This window comes from Filicampus tigris, chromosome 6 (assembly GCF_054856515.1).
Source record: "Filicampus tigris isolate MCC_2025a chromosome 6, RoL_Ftig_1.0, whole genome shotgun sequence".
NCBI classification, from domain to species: domain Eukaryota; kingdom Metazoa; phylum Chordata; class Actinopteri; order Syngnathiformes; family Syngnathidae; genus Filicampus; species Filicampus tigris.
The window spans coordinates 12,727,727-12,755,011 of NC_141222.1; the positions used below are offsets into that span (position 1 = coordinate 12,727,727).

The 27,285-nt window shown below is 39.7% G+C and overlaps 1 protein-coding gene across 2 annotated transcripts; it reads left to right on the top strand.

The window, feature by feature from the left end:
- Positions 1 to 237: 237 nt before the first annotated feature.
- On the top strand, positions 238 to 24,908 carry shoc2 (SHOC2 leucine rich repeat scaffold protein). Of its 2 annotated transcripts, XM_086034243.1 has the most exons (10): positions 293 to 333; positions 573 to 668; positions 14,246 to 15,294; positions 15,398 to 15,535; positions 15,630 to 15,760; positions 16,528 to 16,716; positions 18,016 to 18,138; positions 19,139 to 19,276; positions 19,411 to 19,528; positions 22,903 to 24,908. In XM_086034243.1, the coding sequence occupies exons 3-10, from the start codon at positions 14,592 to 14,594 to the stop codon at positions 23,109 to 23,111; spliced, it is 1,749 nt and encodes a 582-aa protein (XP_085890369.1). In that variant the 5' UTR covers positions 293 to 333; positions 573 to 668; positions 14,246 to 14,591; the 3' UTR covers positions 23,112 to 24,908. The 2 variants fall into 2 exon arrangements, with proteins under 2 accessions (XP_085890368.1, XP_085890369.1); XM_086034242.1 differs by lacking the exon at positions 573 to 668 and having other exon boundaries at positions 238 to 333.
- Positions 24,909 to 27,285: the final 2,377 nt, after the last annotated feature.

The following is a 27,285-nucleotide window of genomic DNA, read 5'->3' on the forward strand; positions in this document are numbered from 1 at the left end:
GGATCACCACCGAGCACCTAAATAAATCTGATGAACATATATTTTGTTTTAAAATAGACTTCGTGGACAGTGGCCATGCACTCTAAATTTCCTGTTCTTGGAAAGCTCCAGAGACGTTGGTTGCAGCCTGTTGTCGCGTCGTCGGCCGCCGCAGCCATCTGCGCATGTCCGCCTTGCAGGTAGGCGAGGCGCAGCTGGTGTCGAGTAACGCGATTAGTCCAGGAGGGAATGACGCAGTTTGGTGGCAGCGAGGGCGGGGCGGGGGAGCCGAGCACCAGTGTTGGTTGGAAAAGAGGAGGAAGCAGCGAGGATGGCGGAGTCACACCTCTGAAGGTAAAAACACTTACGCTATATTATCAGATTCACACTTGACATTTCGCACACATTTCGCCTTGTCACGCAAGTCCAGAGACTGTACAACTGATCAGGCTTTTGCTACAACCTACGTAACGCCCGAGTGTCATTTTACTGTAACGAGTACAAACGCACTCTTTTGTTCAGTTTCGGAATGGCCGCTGTTTTAGGAGTGTTTTCTTTTTCTTTTTTCTTTCTTCGGCGAATATTCAATACAGGAACCGCTCGGATGCTGTGGTAAAGATGAGTCCGCGCCCTCTTTGGCGTCATTGACTCTTGCGCCAAGATGTCGCTTGCTTCCGTGGCTCTTGGTGGTGGGTGTCTATCGACCGACCGACCGACCGACCGATGGCCCTCAGCTGGCCTCAGTGGAGGCTTCGCTTCTCGGTCCAAATTGTGGCTGGCGAGCGGCTTCGCGTCAGCCAGCCGCTCTGCTTGGGCCTACGTTACCGCTAGCTCCATTTCAGACACAGATCATCGTTCACAGACATTGGCAAACACAATACGTTTCGCCACCTCACCAAATAAGTGGAAATGACAGGATCTTGTTTGGAAGCATCTAACTGCAGCGGTGTGTTTCGGACTTGTTACATGTCTTGGAATTCAGTTAGCTCGAGTGGCTAACCTGCTGGCTTGCTGACGTTAGCAAGTTAGCAGTCTGCAACACTGACGTTTGCTCTTGACGTTTAGCTTACTTGCTCTTATTTCCTGTCCCCTTGTCAGTCACACATTCCAATAGTTTTTCTCTTTTTGGGTGCACAAAAATGTTTGTGTATGTCCTTCCTCACCCCAGCTGTCAAAAGTGTTTAGTCCTACGCGGGATGTTTCACAAAAGTCAGTTACCTCAAGTCCACGTAACCCAAACAATGACGTCAAGTTGTGTGTGCCAGGCATGAGACAAGTTATTGCATTGCATGCACAAAAACTAATCTAGAAAAGGTGTCATGACTCATGACATGCACGTCCTGCTAGTGATGTGTCGTTAATCTGATTCCCAGGATTTGTCATTAGCACACTAGCCGTCCAGAGTTTGAACTGTAGCCTAACCAACTATCAAATGGTTTGTTTTTATCAGCAACGCATGAAATGAATTTAATTTTCTCATCCAGTACAGTTATGCTTTCTTCCACTTAAACCCCAAACATCCAGTTAGGCATATATGATCGACACACATGAATACATTTATTAGTGGCCATGTTAGATTACACTGGTCAACAGCAAATTTTAATCACAGATGTCTTGGTGTAGCCATAAATGTATTTTTGATGCTGATTGACAAAAGTCTTTACTTTTTTTTCTTGCACATTGGGTTTTTGAGAGATTTTCCTTTGTTTTGTTTTTGTTGCACTTATAAAAGCTTGCATTATACGGATTTTACTCCATTTCAGAAAGAAATTCTCCCTTTTGCTGAACCTAACCCTTAATTCATAAATATTACCAAATGTATTACTATATTACATACTATATTATTATTATTTTATCATTATAAAAACTTGATGTGCTCGAGAAAAATGAGGGCAGATTGCGATTCAGTGTAAAAATAATTAAAAGGTTACTTGCATCTCTACGGAGCCCCTAAGGTGACATGGAAGTAGAAGTTAAAAGAAAACAACAACAACTTTGTGTTCCCTTGCAAAGTTTGTGTTCCCTTGCAAAGATTGCATGGTACGTTTTTTCTCTAAGTGAACATTTTTTTTTGCCATGCGTCTTTACGTATTTCCGGATAGACAAAAGCAACAAAGGGAGCGTTTTCACCTGTGGGCAAGTTTAATTGAAATTTGCTTGAAATACAAAAGACATAAAATCAGTTGTTGATATTAAGCACGGTTTCCAAATAAGCCAAATACATCTGAAGCGACTGCTAAACAATAGAGGACATCTCTTCACCGCAAGGAACCGTTCCAGGTCCTCCTCCATGATTTTTGCTGTCTCTGACGTGCTGTCGCCTCTCAGTCGCGCAGTAGAGGCTAGGCTAGCTGCCAAACTGACCTGGAAGTACATAAACACGCATTTAAAACAAAATGCATTCCCTCTTGCAATTTTGATTTTGCCTTGTGAGGTCCGCATTTGGCATACTGCAATCAACTGATGGAAGATTGAATGTTGTTCACTTGAACTTGAAACAAACCTCATTGTCATTTATTCTACTCTATTTTTTTTCCCTCCCCAATGTATAAAGAACAAAGGGGGGAAATGCAACAGGTTCTGTGCTCACAGACAAGAAGATAGTCTAGTAAAACACAGAAAATATGGCATTAATTAGAAGACTTACGTTTTGGATGAGAGCAACAGTTTAAGTTACCCAAATGAAATGAAATGTCTAAACGTAATGTATAAATGTTTGTATGAGAAGTATCATGCTAGCAATAGACTGGTTCTTTCTATTGCAATTGAATGTTAAGCCTTGGACGCCTTCTAAGCTTCTAAAATTTGGAGTTCAACCAAATAGTTCAGGAAAATGTGCTTTACATGCTGTGCATACTTTGGACTGTCAAATTGTGAAGTCAGCATATTATGCGAGCTGTTTGTGCACCTCATTGTAGAACTCCTTTCAGCCGGCATCTCAAAGGATTAAAAACTTGTTTGTTTTTCTTTTTCTTTATTTTTGCAATATCTTTTTTCAGAAGTGAGGAATAATGTGAAAAATAAGACTATGCTGCACCAGAAATTAGTGCAAAGTTGTAACACTCTGGCTCTGTCCAAGTACTTTTAACCAGCGTTATTTCAGTCTCCTGCCAGTTGGAGATGATTGCCCTGAGCCCTCTGAATTTAGAAGTGTTGGGTCTGTTGATTTCTGCCATTGGCTTTATTTGGGCATATTTCTACTCCCCGTTTTTGTTCCCATTCCCATCGGCTTGATGGGATGCTCAGATGGAGCCGGTATTGACCAGATTTTTTGTGCACAGTATACTTGTGATCGGAATATTCTCTGACTGGTATTGTGCATTTGTGTGTGTTCTTTGGCAAGGAGTGAGCACAGACTGACAATAATGTTGATTGCTAAATTAACTTCATATGCTAGCTGCTTAATGCTCACTGTGATTATGCTTATTTCTAATCAAAAGTTACAGTACTGTGTGTGTTCCATTTTAACAAAATTGCCATTAATTTCATGAAAATCTAAGGAAAAATATGGTGTCTGGAAGGATATCGGTATTGGGATATGAAATTACTTATGTTGGGATATAAGATTTAAAAAAAATTTTTAGCACACAGCACTGATATAGTATTTTTCATGAAATGAGATTAGAATTTTTTTTCTAAAATATATAGCCCTCAAAATATCTTTTAGTACAACCAATTTCAATAAAGTACAAAGAATTAAAATAATTACATAAAAAAACTGCTTCAAGAAACATTCAATTATGCCTAATGTTTAGACAATAAAAATGTTGATAAATGAACATGGTTGTCCTGATCCAATTATGTGATCGTAATCGTGGCTGATCACATGATTTTTGGCAGAACTGTAGTTTTCTTTCCGTATTTTCCGGACTATAAGCCGCTACTTTTTTCCTAGGTTTTGAACCATGTGGCTTATTTAAAGGTGTGGCTATTCTGTGGATTTTTCTGCCACTGCTAGGGGTGCTCTAACCGGAATTACAATACAATACAATAGCCATTAAACGATGTGACACAGGCGAGGGCGCTATGCACTAGATTATGAATTAGGTAGTATGGGGAAGTTAATTGACAAACTGGAGTGGCAGCGGGCAGTGAAATGAAGATAATTACTTTATTTTGTCTTGGTCCTGTTCCGATTCTATCAGCAAAGTTGCTACTTGCTGTCGTGTTAAAAGGCACTGTTAGGAAAGAATCTGTTCAGGTACATACATGTACATTTACAATTCCAAATCGTTCTGTAAATGCAGTAAATATCAACTTTTTCAACATAGATAGGTGTGGCTTATATAAAGATGTGGCTTATATGTGTTTTTTTCATCATTTCCCCCCCAAATAGTGGGTGCGTCTTTATGTAAAGGTGCGGCTTATAGTCCGGAGAATACGGTAATTTTATAAAGGTCACAAAGCGACAAAATAATCCGAAGGTACAAAGGTAATGCCAAATGAAACAGCACTATATCAGTTAGATTTTACACAATGTATAACATTTTGGGCTCCTGTGGTGGTGCAAAAAAGCTGGGGTAGAAAAAGAATCCACATGCACACAATTAGTGGGATTCCCCGAAAATGTTTAGCTTTTATTTAGGCTACAACTGTTTAAACCCAGTTATACAGCACCTATTTGTTCAAATGTGAGCCCAAAAAGAAGAGCATTCGTTATCTTGTGTAAAGAAGGGTGACAAAATAAAACAGGCACTACGGCTGTGACTGGAAGGTGCTGCCCGATGACATCGCTTTAAGATGACACACCGTAAGGCCATGTCTACATGGAAACGGAGTGGATGTCTTTTTTCATCTTTGAAAAGAGAGGAAGAGATATGATTCAAACACACTAAACAAAAAAAGAGCAATTTTAAATCATGAAGGATTAATATTGAAGTGGGCAGAACTGTGGGTGACTGGTTAGCACATCCGCCTTACAGTTCAGAGGTCGTGGATTCGAATCCGAGCTCAAGCCTTCCTGTGGAGTTTGCATGTTCTCCCCATGCCTGCATGGGCTTCACTTCGGTTTCCTCCCACATTCCAAAAACACGCTTGGAGGTGACTGAGTGGCTTGCACATACGTCCGCCTCACAGTTGTGAGGTTGAGTGTTCGAATCTTGGCACTGACCTTACGATGTCGAGTTGGCATGTTCTCCTTTTGCACCTGCCAAAAACATGTATGTTATGCTCACTGAAGACTCTAAAGTGTCTTTAGGTGTGAGTGTGAATGACTGTTTGATTATATGTGCTCTGTGATGGGCTGGAGACCAGTTCAGGGTGTACCCGCCTCTTGACAAAAGTCAGCTGGGATAGGCTCCAGCACACTCGTGGGTCCGCGAACCTGTTGAGTAAAAGCGGTACAGAAAATGGATCAATGAAATACTGAAGGAACGTGGGTACTTGGCAATGTACAATTTAAAAACAATGAAATAAATATTGACAGTGTTTTTAAATTTGTCGGTAGCAATGGCCTAATTCAGGGGTATCAAACTCATTTTTGTCACGGGCCACACTGTAATTACGGTTTCCCTAGGTGGGCCCTTTTGTCTATGAAGCCATATAAATGTACCTCCTCATATTATTACATAAACAAATTGATGGATAGCTAATTTTGAAATCAGAAGTCAAGAATAATAGTTTGTTCAACCTAAAAATGCTTTTAACTCATTCACTGCCATTGACAAATTTATTTGTCTTTTCACAGTCCAGCCATTCGATCCCAGGAACTTATTTATATTTTTTTCGTTAGCGTTAGGGTAAAAAAAGACAGTCAGAAAATGTCTGGCAGTGAATGAGTTAATATCAAAACATTATTTATTACATGATAAGTTGAAATGTTGGTATAGATTTTAGCAAGTGTCATGGAATTAGACATGCTTGATTAGCTTTCACCGGCCACATAAGGTCCCCGGGCCTCGAGTTTGAACACATGTGGTCTAGTTAGTGCAAAAAGAAAAATACAGTATTTGACTAAGTATTGCAGGTTGCAGTAGTATTGCGCAGTTTAAACATTCAAGTGAGCAGGATTACAAAAGAAAAATATTGCACAGTTTGTTTGGCAAATTGTGATGTCATTACTTCAGGAGTCTGGTGGCGTGTGGGTAGAAGCTGTTTTTCTTTGAGTTTTCTTGTTCTAGCTATGACGCTTCTGTCGCGTCTGCCAGATGTTAGAAGTTAGAAAAATGTGTGTTGTGGATGTGTGCCGTCTCTGATCATTTTTTGTGCCCTCTTTGTGGCATGGCTGTTATATAAAAGAGGTCTAAGAGAACTCAATTTCCCAAACGATTGTTACATCAACAGCAGTTTTTGTGCGCAATACACATGCAGGAAGCAGCCGAGGTATACTTAACACATGTTACAGGAGAACATTGAGGGAGCATTAGATGTAGTGGGCCTTCTGTATCTAGTGGATAGCAAAAACTTGAAGCTGGCGAATCAGCTTACTCAGGGATAATGCATGCGGTTAGGAAATAGTTTAATTTGGAATGTAACGACAGTGTGACATTGACTAGACCGATATGCTTTTTTCAGGGCAGATGCCGATTATTAGTGATCAAGTAGGCCGATAACCGATATTTGAAGCCGGTATTCATTTGTAGAAAAAAGGGTTAAAATGGTGTCAAATTTTTGAAAAATAAAAACTGCGGCACTTGACTTAGTTTAAAGGCCTTTAAGCACCTGTATATTAAAAACATTGTAAAGCTTTTTTAGATCTTAGAAAATAGACAACTTTGTTTTACAAGTCTAACAAAAAGTGTCGGGAGCTCCCAGGCCCATATGCATGTCTTATACTTCAATGAAAACAAACATCTCCTTAAAGTTTACCACAGTAAATTGTTTTCTAAAAATCCACTATAACTCAAATGTTTATCTTTCACATATCTTTGTTTTAAAGTTCAAAAACAGAAAAGCGCATCCTCAACGCAGCTACTAGCCAGAAAAATAATCTCATCAACACGGCTGTGTCTTCTCTCCATTGCTTTTTGTGGGTGTTCTGACTTTCTGTGGAAGCAGAAAAAGTGACACTTTTTGCTCTAAATTAGGGATGGGAATTTCGACTAATTTGCCCCCCGACTAGTCTCAAATTTTATTTGCTAGTCGACTAGTCTATAAGCAAGAAAACTTGAAATTTAATACATATTGAATTCACAGTTTACAATGCAAATGCTTTGTGTATTTAGGGGCTATTTTAGCCCAAACATTCGGGACAGTTTGTTAATTTAAATTCTATTGATGTAACAACAACTGACTGAATAAAGGTGAACAATTGAAAGAGAAATACATTTCTGATACATTTGCCAATGCAATGCATGGCATCTATTATGAATTTTGTAATGAGTAATGGTACTGACTCCCAGTCCAGCAGGGTCTCATTCGCCAGCACCATGTTAGCGGCATTATCATGCACACAGGCGACGACTTTATTTTCTAGTGCCCACGTACAATCACACTCCGCAGGTGAGCAGCTAGGTTTTCAGGTGTCATTTCACAAATTAGTTGGATAATCTTTGCTGTGCGGTGAGCATCACAGCGCCTGGAACAAACGCTCTCTTGCTCGTCTGCCTGGCCCCGCCGCCATACCCACTGGGCCCGGCTCCGCCATCTTCAAACTGTAGGTTCAGCATAAACTCGCTTACAACTATTCTACCGGAGCGATGAGAAACCACATCCAAAGGAAACACCTCGATGTGCCAAACGGTGCTGTTTTTTTTCGTGGTAGCTTCGACATCTTCAGAATGTACTTTTCTAAATATTATTGCCCCAAACTTAGTATCCCCGCCCCCCTACTATGTGTGTGTGTGTGTGTGTGTGGGGGGGGGGGGGGGTGTACGTGTACGTGTACGTGTACGTCTTGCAATTCTCTCTCTTGGTGCTCAAATCGTAGACGGTTAAACGACTAGTCACGCACATCCCTACTTTAAATGCATGCGACCGGACTTTCACTTACAGTACTTTGCCGTCGATGTACAGCACTACTTTGTATGGAGCGGTGGTTGTTTTAAAGTGCTCTATCAATAAAGTTGAGTCGAGTTTAGTTTTTCATGACGTGGGTTACACACAGACACGCACTTAGCTTCAAGGCAATTAGACATCTTACCGTGGCAAGCCGAACTGCCCCTTGTGTTTTATAAGACATAGAAGGGCTCATAGTAATGTTACAAGTGGTTGTTAGTTATCGTAGACTGACATTTATTAACATTTCCTCAAAGTCTGTTTAATAGCTTGAATTTCCCCTGTGCCGTCCTGCTCAAGCAGCGAGTGCTGTGCTCAGTGTGCTGTGCTGCTCTAGCGAGAGAGACACAGGCAGCTTTACGCTGATTGGCTGTTACCACACTTCACAAGAAACCAATCAGATGGTGCTGTGGGCGGGCCAATCTGCTTTGGAGGTAGGGCCAGTTGAGCAGCACAGAGAGAGCGAGAGAGAGAGAGAACCATGCCGCAGCAAGCTGCAATAAACCAGCTTTTAATTAATCTGCCTTAAAATGAAAAAAAAAAAAAAGCAATGCCGATAATCGTCAAAATGCTAAATATCGGCCCCGATAATCGGCCCGGACGATAATCGGTCTATCTCTACTTGTAATGTCTGTAAATGGAGCGTTTTGTGTGGAACTGAGCTTTATTCATTTCTATACTAGTAGTTGGTCTATATTTTGCTCAACACTGAAATGGGATTCCAAATATAACCGTCCAGCTAACTCTTAAAAGTGGAGTTAAGTGCTCCACTTTTACTTCTACAGCGTTGCACTGTGTGGAATTGATTTGCTGACCACTTAAGGTCTTTAGTTTGTTGCTGCACTGAGTGAGATTTTTTTTACATTTTATTTTTAGATTTTAGTTTCTTCATTTAGGACAGGATATTTAAATATAATTTGTTTGCATCATTATTTTGTACAGGACCACTGATGTGTTATTTGTTTTCTTGTTTTCTAGTGCTGCTTCACTAGACATGGAGCCATACAAGAAGGTATCTTGTTGGGATACCTTTATTCGAGGGGGAAAAAAAATGTCATTTGAGACAATTTGGAAGCGCTCTTTTATTTCTTAATGCATTCCAAAGGTATATCAGATTATGACTGTATTGGCAAAAACTCAAAATCAAATGATTTGGATTTGGACTTTTGTGCAACAAAATGTGATTAGCACAGCCCTAAAATGAATTGGAACTTGAATACAAGTTTCCTGCAGCTTTTTCTAAGGGTCTTATTTATCCGTAAGACTGTGGTGTCTCAGTCTGAACACGAGGGGCACTATGTAAAAGTGCCCCACTAGATCTCATGACTCTAGTAGACATAGAGATAGGATCGTTAAGATTTTAATGATACTACTACTCTTAACGATACTGCTTATCAATTTGGTGTGTTAACGGTTTTCATATTTGTGCTTTTTTAAAAATTTTTTTTTTAGGAAAGCACCATAACAAATTAACACTTTTTTTTTTCTTTCATAAATTAACTGGTCTTGCAACTACAACAATGTAAAATACTGTAAATACATAATTTACAGAAAAATTGTTTAAATAAATTGCTGTTGTACGGTTAAACATTATATAAACAATTATTTAGAATAACATTATTCTTTGGGTTTGGGTTAACTTCCACTTTATATAATTCAATAGTGATGCTAAATATAAAAGTCATCATTGAAACTTATCGTATTCTGTCATGAATATACAGGGCCAGTGTCCATTCTGTCAGGACCACCAGAACAGAGCCACCACCCCAAAAGTCATAATATAGGACCCTGCTTAGTCTGCTGTAATGGTGACTGATTTATTGCATTTGCAATATAATCACGCTTTGGGGGAGTGCGATTTTGTGGTCGCGAAGGCTGCCATTTAAATGGTCATTACTTTATTGACAGCAGAGGTGAGAGGAGGATTCACAGAACACTAAACTAACGCTGCCGCAGCTACGGCATGCTTGATCCTTTTCGCCTCGCATGGTTAAAAATTCCCGCGTGTGGGTAAAAAAACCCTCACTGTGTTTGTGTGTTATCTATATTGTGATATTTTGGCTGCCGTCGTATGTCGGAGCGCGTGTGAGGAAGTGTCTGTCATGGCGTGCCGCCGTTGACTTCGATTTATGTGTGTTTGAAGTTTGAGCACACGCACAGACGATAGTGTGCTGCTCGTTGAGCCATGACAAATAAAAACGCATCCGTGCAAAGTTGTCAAGCAGTTAAATATTAAGGGGATGAATTTAGCCGTATGTTTCGAACAGAAAAACAGACGGAGATGTTTAATGACGAGACGTCATAGAGTGTTGTCATGCCTGCTGGCGGTTGAGATGATGTCATAAGTGGGCGTTATTTTACTTTTCTAGGAGATGGTGTAAGATTTAAATGTATACATGTGTGTTTTATTGATTTATCCGTCTATATGTTAAGTTGAGTGAGTGAAGTGCAGTCCATTTTTGCATAAGACATTTCATGAAATGAAGTGACGTGTACGGAGTGGTACAGCTACTGGATTATTGTTTTTCGGTCTATATAAGAAGTCGGGTTATTAAGAAGTGCAGCCCACCTTTGTATGTTTCATGAAACAAAGTGATTTGTAGTAAGTGGCAAATCTACTGATTTGTTTACATTATTGTTGTAATCTGCATTCGAGTTTGTGTCTTACAGTCTAGTATCAGTGTAGTGTACCCTTATCTTAACCAAAATGCATATCAAAATATTTAGTAAGTTTATACCTCTAATTGTAGTAGATAAACTGTCTTTCTTATGAATTAATGCTTCATTTGCCTTTACCTCAGTATTATATAATGCATAACCGATATTACATTATTTGTTGTAATAAAGATTAATTGTTTAAAAACACATGAGAAAAGACCTTGAAAAAACATTGCAATATCACAATCACAATTTTTTTGGGAAAAAAAATTGCAATTACATTATTTTTCATAATCGTTCAGCCCTAGTTCGCTGCACACCCTCGTTCATTGCGTACCATTTGTAACGGTACACAATGAATAAAAAATGGTGGGTTTTTTTTATAGATATTTTTTACAATTTGTTTTGAAATCTACACTAATCGACAAATGAATTGCATTGACCGTTGTCTGATTCACCTGTAATAACTGTAATTTAAAATGTTAAATTGTATGTTTTGCATTGTGTAGCCATGACATTTAATACTCACATTTCTAATTTGCTTTGCTCTCTTATTTTTCAAACATTGCTGCCATTCATTTCAACATCCTTCCTCTGAAATCTGATTTCATTTACCCACCTGAACTTCCTTTTTACAATGTATTTCCCCAAAAGCTGCTCTTGAACAATTAATGAGGATACAGTACAGCCCACGATTGCTTGATGCCTTTTCCCCATATGCAAAAAGGGCATTGGTTACAAAGAAAATGAACATAGTAAATTGCTTATTTCATCTTTTCTCAAAGAAAGTAAGCATGAATCTACCGGTAATAGTACTTGTATGCTGTGTGTAATGTCAAAAAGCGTGTTCTCATGCAGGGACACAGAACGTCCAACCATAAAAGGAAGTTTCTTGTTCAGTTTGGATTAGATGACAATGGGGGGGAGGATCTGGCATTTCTCATTTTATGGTCAGAATTCTTTTACACTCAGACACGCCTGTCACAGACCACAGTATATGTTAGCCCTTTGATTTATGATTTAATGTTTGATTTCGGGAAGGGTCTGTCAAAATTTGGGCCATGTAAGGGGTGCTGTGATTTTTCCCGAAAGGTCATATGACCTCTTGTTGTGGGGGCTCAACGCTTTGAAGGCCTCTTCTAAAGATTAGTCTCAGCAGTGCTAACCTTTTCACTTAGTTCTGATCCTCATCCAAACTGTCTCTCTTTGCTGGGGCTTAACATGTATGAAGCAGCTTTATACACTCATTGAGACTAACGGACACAGTCCACCACAAACACCACCCTTTGTTAAAGATTTTAAGATGCAAGACATAAATAGCCCATGATTCTCTGTGATACTGACAGCTAGGAATAGCTAAATAGCAGAATGCGAGTTGAGGTGGGGCTGGAGGCATCTGTAATGTCAACACCCGCTGGGCTATGTTTATTTAGTTGCAAAAAGTCGGTGTGAGGTTAGGTGCATCACATTCAACAGATGACTGGTGTAACCATTTGTGTACTCACTGGTACTTAAAGTCACCTCACCAAACCTGTTTTGAAGTTTTTTTTTGTTTCATCCTTTCATGCGATAGAAAATTATTGTCCAACTATAGAGGTGGGAGACTCGAGTCACATGACTTGGACTCAGGCGGATAGACGGACGGCAAAAGGGTACCCCGGCTGCAGATGGAAGGCGATAAACAGACCAGGAAATTTAGCTCTGCTAATTAGTTGGAAAAAAATGACTTGATTTGAACCCTGTGACTTGACAAGTTGTTTTTAATATGTCGTGCCTTTTGTTTATGAAACAACATTTTTTTTGTGTTGTGCGTGTGATGGCCACCAGTATGCCCTGGCCACAGAAGAGGGTTGAGGCTGACTCGTTGAGCATCACCAAAGATGAATACATTTGGCTTCAAATATTATCGTTTTGATGAAACCGAGAAAAGACAATAGCAACATTCAAGGTTTGAAACTTGAAGATAATAGACAAAACATCTATGTTTACTGTCATCTGTAAGCTAGCTACAGCAGGTTAGCTTGACAGTTTAGTTGACCTGATCAAAGCTGGTTAAATATTAACTAAACTTGATGTCCGTTATGCATTGAGAAGACAAAGCGATAAATTAGACACTGTGTAATCGAAACCTGTACTGTTGAAAAGTTATTTAAGTATAGACATCTATTTAGGGATGGGTACCGAAGTTGGCACTTTTTTTGGGTATGGACTGATTTGGGTCTGTACTAACGAAGAACCAAGATTTCACTAATTATTTATCTTCATTCCTTGTATTACTGTTTAACTCTTGTATGGTGTTCAGGTCTTTGGGACCTGCGTTCAGTTTTTATCAAAAGAAAATTGACACAAGGTATATCTGAAACCTTCTCCTCATAGTGATAACACACTGCTATGGATTTTTTTTTTTTTAAACGAGTAGCACATTAATTCATAAATGTGATCTAACAAAGGTAAAGGGCAAATATTAACAATGTTTGCTGTTCATATTACCTGCAATTTGAATGTGGTAAACATCTGAGTATTTTAACAGCAAATTATTTATGTTGTTTTGAAAACCCAAAACTCTAGCGGGTCAGACCAGACGCATCAACACTGGCTGAGTAACAAAAATACGAACACCACGCTAGGGTTAACTTCATTCCTTGTGTTGTTCATTGCAAAGAACTTTGCTTCACACTTTGTATTTTGTATTATTTATACTATATTCATTGTAAAATGTTGTACCATGATTTTTACTCCATCCTTCTGATTCATTTGTTTTAACTTCATGATGTTTTATTTAATCAAATGTGATAATTTGAACTATAATTGTTCAACTGATAAAAAAAAAAAAAGTTAAATAAGTTAGCATCTATTACCACCAAAAATTGGTACCATTGAGTGAGTACCAGTATCGATTCCTAAGTTCGGGGAATCAGAACCGAACCAATTCAAAAGTGAAAGGTACATCTATACATAAATGCATTTTGAGTACTTTTCTGGTCATTTGATAAGGCAGGGGCCCTGTAAACTAATACATGTCAACTTCTCTGAATTTATAAACTGACAACCTAAAGAGTGCACAAAGTGAATGCCTCTCATTCACCCATTTACACACACTAATAGATTGGGGAAACAGATTTGCACAAAAAGCAATGTATGTAGATTTTAAATCTGATTATTCACATTCGCGCTCACATTCAGCATATTTCAATATTTATTGTCACAGTACCATTGACAGTAAAAAAAAAAAAAAAGCATGAATGCTTCATTAAATGTATGCATTCATTTCTTAATCAAAAATTGTTTGCTCGTTTAATTTGTAGAGATGTAAATGTTCATTTAATTTTTTGAGCTAATATACTTTTTGGTGTTAGGTTAACCCTCCAGTATACGTTGTCTGATCAAAATTTTATGAGTTGACTTACGACTTGCTTGAACCAAGTAATCACTTGACTCGACTTGCTTGAAAGTTTGTGGTGACTCGACTTGTGATTAAATTTTTTTCCACACAGTAACTTGGGATTTGCTTGATACTTGAAGGTTATGATTTTAGACGTACTTGTGACGCAAAAATGCTTTCATATCACCGTAATTGTGACATGCCTATATTGAACAGCGAAAGCTCGAAATCACTGTAAATTGTTTCATTTAAAACAGGTAACATATAAAAATGTTTTTTTTTCTTCAACAGGGGGATTACAAAGACCTTGATGACCCCTTGAGCCTGAAAGAATTCCACAAGTTTTACCTAAAAGTCCCGCGATTGTATGCAGCTTCAACACTTAAGAATGTGGCCCACGGCTGCCGCAATCCAGATTCTTCAACGGATTTTTTACTCGCTGGCATTTTAACAAAAGACCAACATTTTCAAAGTGTTGCGAAATCTTCCTTTCCCCAGGAGAATCACAAGTGTGTGGTCCTGCACAGTGATGCTTGCTTTAAAAGCCTGCTCAACTGTCCGCATCCTTTTTTCCCCTAAATAAGTAACCTGACAAGAAACTCATGAGCAACTCTGGAGGACACCCGATAACGTCGACATGAGTAGTACTTTAGGCAAAGAAAAAGATTCAAAAGAAAAGGACCCTAAGAGTGGTTCGGGAGGCAAAGAAAGGGAAAAGGAGGCCAAGGCTCTGGCAGGTCTTGTTAAAGATGGGGGCAAAGAAACCAAGACCAAAGGGAAAGAAACCAAAGAAGGTAAGAAGGACACCAGCAGCTCAACACCGGGTGTTGCCTTCTCAGTTGACAATACGATAAAGCGGCCAAACCCAGCACCAGGTACACGCAAGAAGTCCAGCAATGCCGAGGTGATTAAGGAGCTTAACAAGTGCCGGGAGGAAAATTCCATGAGGCTGGATCTCTCGAAGCGGTCCATTCACATGTTGCCCACCTCCATCAAGGAGCTGACACAGCTGGCTGAACTCTACCTATACAGCAACAAACTGCAGAGCCTACCACCAGAAGTGGGTTGCCTCTCAGGCCTGCTCACTTTGGCCTTGAGCGAGAACTCCTTGACCAGCTTGCCCGACTCACTGGACTCCCTTAAGAAGCTTCGCATGCTTGATCTCCGGCACAACAAGCTGAGGGAGATCCCGCCAGTAGTCTACCGACTGACGTCGCTGGCCACGCTCTACCTACGCTTCAACCGTATCACCACGGTGGAGAAAGACATCCGGAACCTTTCCAAGCTCACCATGCTCAGCATCCGGGAGAACAAGATCAAGCAGCTTCCCGCAGAAATAGGTGGGTCAAACGTGGATGTCCTATATTTCTAGATCAAATCTCCTTCTTATGGGCTGCTGCTGTGCTTATTCATGGCCGGTGTTGTTTTTGTCATGGTTTTCAGGGGAACTTCGCATCCTCATTACTTTGGATGTTGCCCATAATCAGTTGGAGCACTTGCCAAAGGAGATTGGGAATTGCACACAAATAACCAACTTAGATTTGCAGCACAATGAGCTCTTGGACCTCCCAGAGACTATAGGTATGCCATTGACTGTGTACTTTTTAATCTCTAAATCAGCATCGAATTGTGTGTAATGTTGATAGGAAATAATTGTGCAAATCTTATGTTTCAGGAAACCTTGCCAGCATAAACCGCTTGGGTCTGAGATACAATAGATTGTCAGCTATCCCCAGATCATTAGCCAAATGTCGAGAACTGGAAGAGCTGAATCTTGAAAACAATAACATTTCAGTGTTACCAGAGGTAAGTCAAAACAGTAACTCGGTCAACAAAATGCATTTTGCTCCAAATATTGTGAGGTTATTTTTTCATTTTTATCCAAAACATTTTCAGAGAATAATAGGGATACATGCATGTGTATATATGTGTTATATATACTTGGAGTATATGATGTTAAATCATGTTAGTTTATGCAATATACCAGGACTGTCTTTTCTTTCTGCAAGAGTTGCACGGAGGCGACTGGTCATTTATTTGAACAAAGTTAAAGCCACACTTTCGTTCACCGTGCGTGTGCGCACTTGTTCGTTGCTTGGCCAGCTTCTTGGGGTCTGCTGGCAAACAGTCAATGGAATAGACAAGGATGGTTCTTATGTGCTCAAAACATGCTTTTGTGCTAATCTAATGGCATACTGTAGCCTCTGCCTACAGCACGCAGAATGGCGTGGTTGAGGTTTGCGTCCTGATTTATTTTTTATTTTTTGTCTTAACATACTTTCTATTGATATCGATCACGTCTCTATTGCGATGCATACTGATATTGAATTATCACCCTGCTTTAAATAGAAATAACCAAAGGCATACCATTTGGACATGCATGTTTTCTGTTGGACAGCGAAGACATCAAGTATTGCTGCTCAAAAGGCAATAATTCTGTTTTGCTGAAGCACTCAAGGCTCAAGAAGTGTGTTTCAATGGACGTCTAGTTCAAATAAAAGCAGCCTTTGTTTCCTACAGTTTCCTCCTGATCATATTTGGCTTCTGTTGTGCCTCTGTTTGTTATTAATCAGGGTCTACTGTCAAGTTTGGTCAACCTGACCAGCCTGACACTAGCAAGGAACTGCTTCCAGTCATACCCTGTGGGTGGGCCATCCCAGTTCTCGACCATCTACTCGCTCAACATGGAGCACAACCGCATAAACAAGATCCCTTTTGGAATCTTCATCAAGGCCAAAGTTTTAAGCAAGCTTAACATGAAGGTACATGTTTTGCCTTTCACTTCAATTACCTTCAGTATGACCAATTTACTGCGCCCATCATGCCTGACGTCGTGATCTGTTTTATAAATTTAATAGGCAATACCTACCCAAGATCATTTGCTCGTTTAGTTTTTTTCGCTTCACAAACGCAAACATAGTAGATTCAGTTAGACCTTCTCAAATTCAGAGACAAAGTTATAAAGATCGTTTTGATATATTCATTTGATAAGTTGTATGAAATGTAAATGTAGTGGAAAGTCCCCAGTCTTCTTTTTTCAGAATTTTGTGAGGCTTGGCTACATATTAAAACAGAGTTACTGTCTACTCTCACCCATCATAAAAGTTAATGTAATAACAGTAAATCACGACCAGAACTAAAGATGTCTTGTAACTAAATGTATTCTTAACTCTTCAGTTTCTTCTAAGAGTGAGAAGTTCATAACTTGAAAGGGAAGTCAACCCAAACATTTTTTTTTTCAAGAGTATGTTCTATGCAGGCCAACTAGTTGAAACAAAGCATTCTGATTAAAATTGCGTTTATGGAATAAGAGTTAATCTACCTATTTTTAGCATTTTGTCACTTCTGTCGACTAAAAATGACATCACAGCTGCTCAGGGCTCAGGTAACAACCAATCACGGCTCACCTGTTTTCTGAAGCTGAGCCGTGATTGGTTGTTACCTGAGCCCTGAGCATTTGTGATGTCATTTTAAGTGACAAAATGGCCGCCCCCTGATCTGACTAAAAAGGGGTGGATTTTGCTGCTTAACTCATATTCCACAATATTAATCAGAATGCCGTGTTTCAACTACTGGGCCTGCATAAGATAAGATAAGATAAGATAAGAATGCCTTTATTGATCCCACAGTGGGGAAATTTTCATTGTTACAGTAGCAAAGAAAAATAGAACATATTCATGAAAAAAAATATGTTTGGGTTGATTTCCACTTTAAGTAATCCTGATGTAAAATGTTGTAGCACCGTAATATAAAACATGTACATGCATGGTTTTAATTGTTGTTTGTTTTTTTTGTTATAAATGTCTAATTGACTCACATTGTTTCCAACTTGTGTGAACTGTAATTCTGTTAAAGTCTGAATTGGCAGTTAGGGAGACATTGTTTACAGACCCATCGGCACTGGGTGCCATTTAAATTTAAGTCAATAGAATTGATTCTGGCGCCACCTAACACATTTCACCAAGTGCGCTGGTGTGCTCAGCTGCTTGAACCGATTGTTTTATTGACCCTCTGTGTTGTCTCGCATTTAGCTTACAAATGCATTCCATTGTCTTCCTCAGGACAACCAGTTAACTTCTCTGCCGTTGGACTTTGGCACATGGGCCAGCATGGTGGAGCTCAACCTCGCCACCAATCAGCTGACGAAGATATCAGAGGATGTCTGTGGTCTGGTGTCTCTGGAGGTGAGCCTTAGATGCTCGCAATGCTACAGCTAGCGATTTCAGTTAGGTAGTGAGGGAGAAGTCTACATTTTGTGGCCTATTGTCAACTGAATGATTTGAATGAGATATGTTAAACATATCAGTTGAGTATAAAGGTGAACGCAAGATTGGACCAATAGTTATGTAATAAATTGATGAATGATGGGGAAAATTTTAAAATAGACGGACTAAGCATAGTCGGAAGCCCCTTTATTTAATCAGTCAGTCATCTTTAGTCCGTCATTAGTCTATTTTTCGCGGCGGGGCTTCGATGGCCGCAGTGAGGAAAAATAGTGAGTAGTAGTTGCCTGGGGGACGGATTTGAGTGCTGTGAACAGTTTCCATAGCGCAGTGAGTCACTCTTTCTATTCAAATAATCGTCTATATTCTATTTTTGCCATGAGTCTTCAATAGCCGCGGCAAGGCTGTTTGTGTAGACACACACGAGACTGTAGTGTGAGTTCAAGCATACCTGTATTTCCTCATTCTCACTTCACGTCCACCACCCCTCCCTCCTGCTGCTGGGGCATACCATTACAAGAGGGGGAGGCCAATACCACAATCCCTATAACAGAGGCTTCCGTTCCCATTAGCCTTGCAGGCTTGCAGCTTCAGGGTCCTAAAAGTAGACGCATTCCCATGCCGCACTGAGTGAAACTTCCATGTCGTTGCTTTTCGGGGTGGGGGGGGGAGTGCGGGTGGTAGTGAAAGTTTGAATCGCAGACGGAAGCCTGTTTAAAATTGGAGGCGGACCGGCCTATGGACGGGTACTATTTTTTTCCCCCGCATAAAAAAAGGCGAATGGCAGATGACGGACGCTCAATTTGTAGTAAAATGCCCAGCTCTGCAATCTACATTTTGATTTCATTTGCAGTGTGACCATTGCGCACGTGGAGTACATCACACTGCTCAAACTTGCAGCTCCAAGTTCCAAGTATGAATGGCGTTTGATTGACACTTCATTTTTTTGTCTTGTTCACAGGTGTTAATTTTGTCCAATAATCTTCTGAAGAAGCTACCGCATGGTATCGGCAATTTGAGAAAGCTTCGGGAGCTTGACTTGGAGGAAAACAAGTTGGAATGTCTCCCCAATGAAATAGCATATCTCAAGGATTTACAGGCAAGTTTTGCACACGAACTGTTGTTGGTTCTGTTTGAGGAGCTTTCAGACACAACCTTAAAGCTCGAATAATTGGGATTCTTAACGATGATTCTTTTCTGCTTTGTGACTGTCTTGCACTCTAAATTCATTAGAAATTGGTGTTGACAAATAACCAGCTGACAACATTACCCAGAGGAATTGGCCACCTCACCAACTTGACTCATCTGGGTTTGGGGGAGAACCTGCTGCAACATCTCCCCGAGGAGATTGGTAAGTACTCTAATTTTCTTAGTTGTGTTTACTGGTTGCCAACTTTTTTTCCCCATCTTGTGGATTTCAGTGTGACATTCGTTTCTGATTAACAATATTGTTAACCATTAGGGTTTAAGAGCCCAACAGTCCGCAATTTGTCCCACGTTTGACCCCTCTACTGGTTGATTGGACGTGGAGAGGCAGGTTATTGCCGAGTATGAGCTAAACCAAGATTAGCAAGGGGGATGAGGGAGACATAGGTGGTAGTAGTAGGCTCATGCCGGGCCTAAGAGTGGCTTAAGGTAAAGTATGTGGACTTTCCTAAAAGACATCTTTGTGTCTATTTTCGCTTAATGGTTTTACCCAGGCCAGGTTTGTTTTGTTGTTGTTGGGGATTTTTAAAAATTTTTTTATGTAATTTGCACCACCACTCACAGAAAAGATGGATATTAGAGGATCGATACACTTTTCATCAGCAATCTCTTTTAAGGGTAATGAACCGTGTAGTTCTTTAGGAAATTAAAAAGCAGACAAAATCTGATACATTTTTCAAACCATTATTTTAATATGCACTGAACATATGCTTGTACATATTCCGAGTGTAGTTGGAATGGCCACTTCATCCTGAATACGACACACCAAGAATTTTGAAAATCATATTCATCAGATCATAAATCATTTAGCTTGTTGTGTGGCCAAAAAATGCATTTTTGAGGAATGCTTTTTTTATTTTGACAATATCTTGGGAAGTAGTCATTAGAAATTGTCAAACATTTAGATTTGAAAGTATTTTGCAAATACTGTGATTATTATACCCGAGTGGAGGCAGTAGAATAGAAATCATGTACTTTAGTCAGCAGTATTTTTTTTCTAGTGAATTCCTGTTATGGAAATTTTTACAGGTGTGCTCATTGCATGTTTTTTTTTTAATCCCCCAAGATGGTGGCCCCTTGCCATGTTGCACCTGTAAGACATATCTGTATATAATTAACATGAGTGCTTAAATTTTTGAAAACAGAAGATATTTTAATGTACTCAAGGCTTGAAAAATGCTCCAAATTGTAACAGTTTCTTTCACATCTGACTAGATATTTCTCTTACAAATGTGTTTACTTTATTTCTATTTGATTTATTCTCCCTGTGTCATCACAAAGCTGAATTGATACTTTAATAACAACTCCTTCCAGGTCATGTAACTGTAACTACTGTTACAATGTCCTGGAAAAGCTTGAAATAATCATACTTTAAATGTAATGATTACTCTGCATATGAATTGCATTTGCGACAGTAACGCGATATGATCGAAATGTGGTTTTCAACTGCTTTGGCCGCGAATTGACTGGTCTTTGGGAGCAGAGCAAGCTAGGAGAGAAGTCAGTGCTGCGCTTGATTTTCAGTTAGTTTTCTGTCTCACAAAGCCTTGGGGCAAATATCTAAAATGGTTGATATTTTTCGCCTTGTGAGGCAAATAACTCAGTGTGCGCGCTGCGTGAACCGTGGCCAATCAAAATGCATCCTCCGGTGGTCATATGGTTTCAAGATGGCGGCCCCCTAGCGACGTTGGCAACGGCTACATATTTGAAGATGAATTGGTGATGTGGCAATACGTGCCTCGTCTGATTTGAATGAATGAAATGAAGAAGACGAAATGACCTCCTCATTTTATTGATCAGGCTTTGCTGGCGCTTGTCCCTGTCTTTAGTATGCGTGATGTGTGAGGCATATGATGTCAGGTTCAGTGACATCATCATCATCATTAGGTTTAAAGTGAAGGACATTTGACAGATTGTGGCAGTCCAAGGTTAAAAGTAGGTGGCATCTTGGCTGCAAGAACGGAGACGTTGCTAGCTCCAACATGCTTTTCGTTTATATGGCAACAAACAAATGCTTAAAACAAGCAGGGGCGCGTCTGCAAAACGCATCTGACTTTATTACATAATGTCCTGTGAAGTTAGGCAGAGAAAACCTTCAGTTTTCCTGTAGGTCAGCATGGCGCATGCCTTGTATCATTCGTCATTGTAAAGCCGTTCAAAATGTGCAGCGTGTCTCCACAGATGAGCTGACATGTTAGTCGTGTTGCACTTAGACACAACATGAGTTGCTTGCACACTTTCACTTTTTCTTCAGGGACTTTCTACCGCTGTCATTGTGTTGCAAAGTGGTCCCGTACAGCAGACGTGGATGTACAACGCTGCTGGCGTATCTTCTCACACCGACACTTTTCGTCGTGCCACTCGTCATGCCTGCAATTTTCGTACCCTCAAAAAGGGGAATATTAATAGTACAAGAATGGACACACGTAAAGTAGCTCTGGTCAACACCCGTGTGCAATGTGTGTGGCACTGAGCTCTCTTCACTCTAGGTGCAGTTAGGCTGTTGTTTTGATGATCAGCAGTGTTGTGTTCTCACCAATCATATATCTGTCCAATAATTTTTATTGGACCGTAACTTACTGTCCCAAATGTGTTTGAGAGATTTCAACTGTTTTGTTTTATTTTTAAGGTAAGACTTCTGTTTTGCCACCTTAGCCCATAGCCCAGGCAGATGAAGAAAATGATTGTTGTCATATGCAACAATGAATAAACAGTCAGTACTTGTAACACATTCCTGCAGCTCCTTCAATGTTGCTATCTGCTACTCGGCAGCCCCCCTGAACATTTTTCTTCTCGTCTTTTCAACAATTTTGGAGGGCCGTCCAGTCCTTAATAATGTCACTGTTGTTACAAATTTTCTCCACTGGATGATGATGACAGTCTTCACTGTGGGCTGCAACTAACAATTATTGTAGTAATCAGTTAACCTGTTAGTCAATTAATCAATGAGGCGGTTAAAAATGTTTAAAGAGTAACTCAACGCAAACATTTTCTTTACTAGAATGTTTTATGCAGACCCACTCGTCTAAACACGGCATTCTGATTAATATTGCCTTTTTGGAATATGAGTTGAGCAGCAAAATCCACCCGTTTTTGGGCGGCCATTCTCTCACTGGCTGTCGACTAAAAATGGCATCAAAGTTGCTCATGGCTCAGATAATGACCAATCATGGCTCAGCTTCAGAAAACAAAAAAGGTATGGTGGAAAATAAGTTTGGAATTGGTTTATTTTGTTCTCATTTTTTTCATATCACAAAAGCCTGGCATTTGGACCAGGAGTGTGTACATTTTCTTTTCTTTTTTTTTTTTATTTCTTTACATCGACTGAATATGCAGGAAAAACCTTGGCTTCTTAGGAACTGCCAGCATATAACGACAAGGGCTTGTCTTGAGCCTTTCACAGTGGCAGTCGATACCTATTTTTGTTCCTGTGTTATTTGTTATCATCATCGTTTCTTTTTTCCTTGCACAGACATGGTCCATGTTGACATGCACACTTACATTCGTCTCCCTCCTTAGGCACACTGGAGAACCTGGAGGAATTGTACCTCAACGACAACCCCAACCTGCACAGCCTGCCCTTTGAGCTGGCCCTGTGCAGCAAGCTGTCCATTATGAGCATTGAAAACTGTCCCCTCAGTCACCTGCCGCCCCAGATTGTGGCCGGTGGGCCCTCCTTCATCATCCAGTTCCTCAAGATGCAGGGACCGTACCGTGCCATGGTTTGAGGACAGAGCCCACCCTCATGCCTGCCAGCCTGCCCACCCCATTCCGTGTATCATACACTGTAAAAAAAAAAAAAGTCACCCCCGCCCCCCACCAAGCTCCCTTCCAGCATCAGTGTCGGGGACTAAAGCGGAGGAGATGGACGGAGAAGAGACTTACTCTCACCAGACAAAAGGAGACACATTGGAGAACTTTGCATTGCGCCACTTAATTGCGGTCATTCTTGGACCCCCGTCACGCACGCTCATCTTTCCATTCCGAATCGTACAGGAGGAAAATATTCCTATCTCTTTGCCAAAACTGAAGATACATGAATTTCTATATTGAGTAACTGTGAGCTAAGTGGCAAGTCTTTTAATCATATGAACCGTGCTCCCATTGCCATTGTATTTACAGTAATTCCAAGCATCTATTATGTGAGCGAGGACACAGTTATATGCAAAAACAAACAAAACAAGTCTCTGGATCGTCACATTTACTGCTGCTGCCATAAGTTAAAGGTGTCATTTTTTTCTTTTGATATTTTCACTTTAGACGTCAGCCTCGCTCTCTTGAGATGGTTACTCGTGTTAATTCTTGACCACAGAGAACAAAGGTCTAATGGTGTGTTTATACTTTTTTTTTGTACTTTTTTTTTTTTTCTTACAATTTTTTAAATCTTTTTTTTTTTTTTTTTTAAACTGTGCCTATGTTTAGAGTGATCCAGTGGTTCATTTCTAAACACTATTGTCCATGAGAATACAAAGTTATAAATTATTTCAAACATTTCTTTTTATTATTGCTGTTTTCACTTTGGTGTAGCTGTTGGATGAATCACTTGCAGCGCTATCATCGTTTATGAAATCGGACAATTGGAATTTTTTTTTTCTTTTTTTTTTTTTTTTTTTTTAGAAATAGCAGCAGTAGTTGTCAAATGTATAGCTAGTAATGTATACATATGAGAAATACCAATCAAAAAAAGCAAGTTGGACTTTTTTTCAGTGTGGGTGGTGCTGTGTGACCACCCCCATCTGTTGTTGTGTGATAAAAAGAAACAGGTGATGGGATAAATGATAGGAGTTGTTTTTATATAATGTATACAAATCCTGGTTGTTGCCTTGAGTGCAATTTTAGTTTTGTTTACTTGTTTGATATTCTCTTCAGTGTTGGGCTGCATAGCTGTCATCCACTCGATCATTGACCAACATATCAAACATTTTTAAAGGACTTCATTTGGCGAGTGTATCAGAGCCTCAAAAAAAAAAGTTTGATAATAAAACATTGGCAGGTAATCCCTTGACATATTTTTTATATTAATATCCTTGTCTTGTTACAAAAAAAAAGTTCCCATCTAATTTAATTTGTTTTTAATATGATATTTTGTCCCACACTGTCCCATTAATGCTGCTGCTCTTATGCACTTTTTTGGAATAATAACATTGGCATCCCTCTGTTTAACACAAACGCAGTAGCCTCTCATCGGTTATTCTTCAATGGGGGCATTTCATTAAGAAGTAATTGGTCTCTAGTTTTATCTTGTAAGTTTGCATCACTTGAATTGAGTTTTGCAGGCTTAGAGTAAGAATTGACTTTCTTTTCAGGTGGTTTTATCCAGACAATGTTAAAAGGAACTTTCTCTTGTGAACAGTAAAAGTTTGCATATCCTGCTTCTTTCTTCATGGCAAGTGAAATGACTTGTTCTGCTCAGCGTTTTTATTTTATATCATCGAATGTTTTTTTTCTAAATATGTGTATTCACTTAGTATTATTTCAAGTGACTGTACATTAAAAATGCCAACAATGGTAATCAAACCTAATAATTTTGTGCATGTTTTGCATCCTAGCAATGCAGTGGTCCTACGTCATGAATTTCACCTATCGCGAGTTATCTTTGGAACGTAACTCCCGCGATGAACGAGGGACCACCTGATACCAAGTCTTCCACGGCACCCGTATATTGAACCAAACTGAAATGTGTGGTTGCACTTATCCGACACCAACCACCCGCCCACACCTCCCACCTCCTGCAGAAGAAGCTTGATGTGTTTTAATCTGTTGTCTAGTTTCCTCCAAGGGCACCCACAGGTATGGCCAACACGCAGGGAAAGTGAGCCACCATTGCCACATAGCATATCAGCATATAAGGTGCGTAAATAATCTTCTAATAATGGGCTCCAATGCTTAATTTATTGACAGACTTTGAGATACATATTTGGACATTTGACACCATTTTTCGCATTCCAGTTTTGTACAACACTAGAATGGATTTGCAATCAAAATCAAGACTAGCTTTAAATGCTGACACTGAGCTTTAATTTGAGGGTATTTATTTACATCCAAATCAGGTGAACGGTGTAGGAATTACAACTCATTTTCTATGTGCCTCCACTTTTTTAAGGGACCAAAAGTAATTGGACAATTGGTTTCTCAGCTGTTCCATGGCCAGGTACAGTATGTGTCATTCCCTCATTATTTCACTTATAAGTAGCAGATAAGGCCTGGAGTTCAAGTCATTTGGAATCTGGTAAGGTCATCTATCAATATGAAGTCCAAAGAGCTTGTCACGATCAAAAACGAGCAAAAACAGGTGTGGCCAAATCAGCTGTTTGGTACAATATTAAAAAAAGAGAAGGAACTGGTGAGCGTAGCGACACCAAAAGACCTGGAAGACCACAGAAAGCAGCCAGAGTTTTTAAAGGCAAACAAGTTGCATGTACTGCAATGGCCAAGTCAATCACCTGACCTGAATCCGATTGAATATTTGTTTCACTTGCTGAAGACAAAACTGAAATCTGATTTGGATGTATGCAAAATTAAAGCTCAGAGTCTACACTTAAAGCACGGCTGGATTGTTTCATTTCAAATCCATTGTGGTGTTGTACAGAGCTGGAATACTGAAAATGGTGTCAATGTCCAAATATTTATGGCCCTGGCTGTAGTTAGACTACATTCTATAAACGGTTGGGTCAAAAATAACTAATTTTGGGTTAAATTTGACCCAATTGTTGTGTTAAAAAAGGACCGACCCAGACTTGGATCAATTTGAACCAAAAAAAATGGGTAATTCAGTTTTGATCCAACTTTAAGGGTTAAATGAACACAACAAATTGGGTCAAACAATGCAAATAATTGGGTTATTCCACTATTTATTCATTTTATTTATAATGCTAAGGATACTGCCCCTTCCCCAAAAATGTATGTAACAACAAGTGAAAGTTTAAAAAAAAATGGTCAGACACCCATTTTTAGGGGTGACAGATTTGAAAAAAAGGGCTCGATTAAGCAAGGGCGGAAGTGGATTTTAGTCCGGCCCACTAATCGGTCCTCATGCGTGTGACATGGTCACGAGGCAGCCATATTTCATCTCAGCCTACTCAGTGACATGCTTATGTTAACATGGCAGGGAGGTTTGTTGTGCGGTCCTCAGTCATGGTTTCATAAAGTAGAATGTATACGTGTCCAGAATTGAGTTCAGCATATTCATGTTGGAAGTGAGAACAAATCTAAATGAAAAAGTAGTGTTTAGAATTATAGCAAAGTCATACATTTTGTGTCATAGTGCTATATGAATTGAATGAATAAGACACCAACGGCAGTCTGCAAATTGGTGTCAGTGACAATCACTCCGATTGGCTGTCAGCCAGGAAATGCAAATCAGTGCATGAGATGGATGAATTTGTAAAATGGTATACAATTTATTTCAGTTCTTTAAACCAAGCATTGCTTCCTTGCGGTCATCACCAGACAGCTGTCTCACACTTTCACACGGGCTGTGAGGCATTTGAGAGTTGCGCTCAACAGTTTTCAATCTCCAAGCAAGGTAACCAGAGCCACTCTGGTAATCATAGAAATGTCCCTGTGGATTACAGTAAACACATAAAGTTAATATGTTACATTATTTGGAGAACGCACAGTTCTTGTGAAGTGTCACACCCTACAATGGCAGCAGACTAATGCCTTTTTTTTTTTTTTTTACGATTCCAGCACTCGTCCTGTCCAACACACGCTCAGTTACAAGCAACTCATTTTCAAAAGATTACAATGTGTGAAGTACTTACCAAAACAGTGTGATAAATGAAGAAATCCAAATGTCAAAAGTATCATTGGCTTGACCTACGATGCTGCGTGTGTAGACGTGAACAGTATGTCGGTGGCTGTCATGGCTGTAATTCAAGTGTACATCTGGCACGTGTGTAT

Excerpts from the sequence above, each read along its gene's own strand:
- shoc2 (XM_086034242.1), top strand. The coding sequence starts at position 14,592 with ATGAGTAGTACTTTAGGCAAAGAAAAAGATTCAAAAGAAAAGGACCCT. Across the intron at positions 19,277-19,410 it reads CATATCTCAAGGATTTACAG|AAATTGGTGTTGACAAATAA; the intron begins GCAAGTTTTGCA and ends TAAATTCATTAG. Across the intron at positions 19,529-22,902 it reads ACATCTCCCCGAGGAGATTG|GCACACTGGAGAACCTGGAG; the intron begins GTAAGTACTCTA and ends CTCCCTCCTTAG.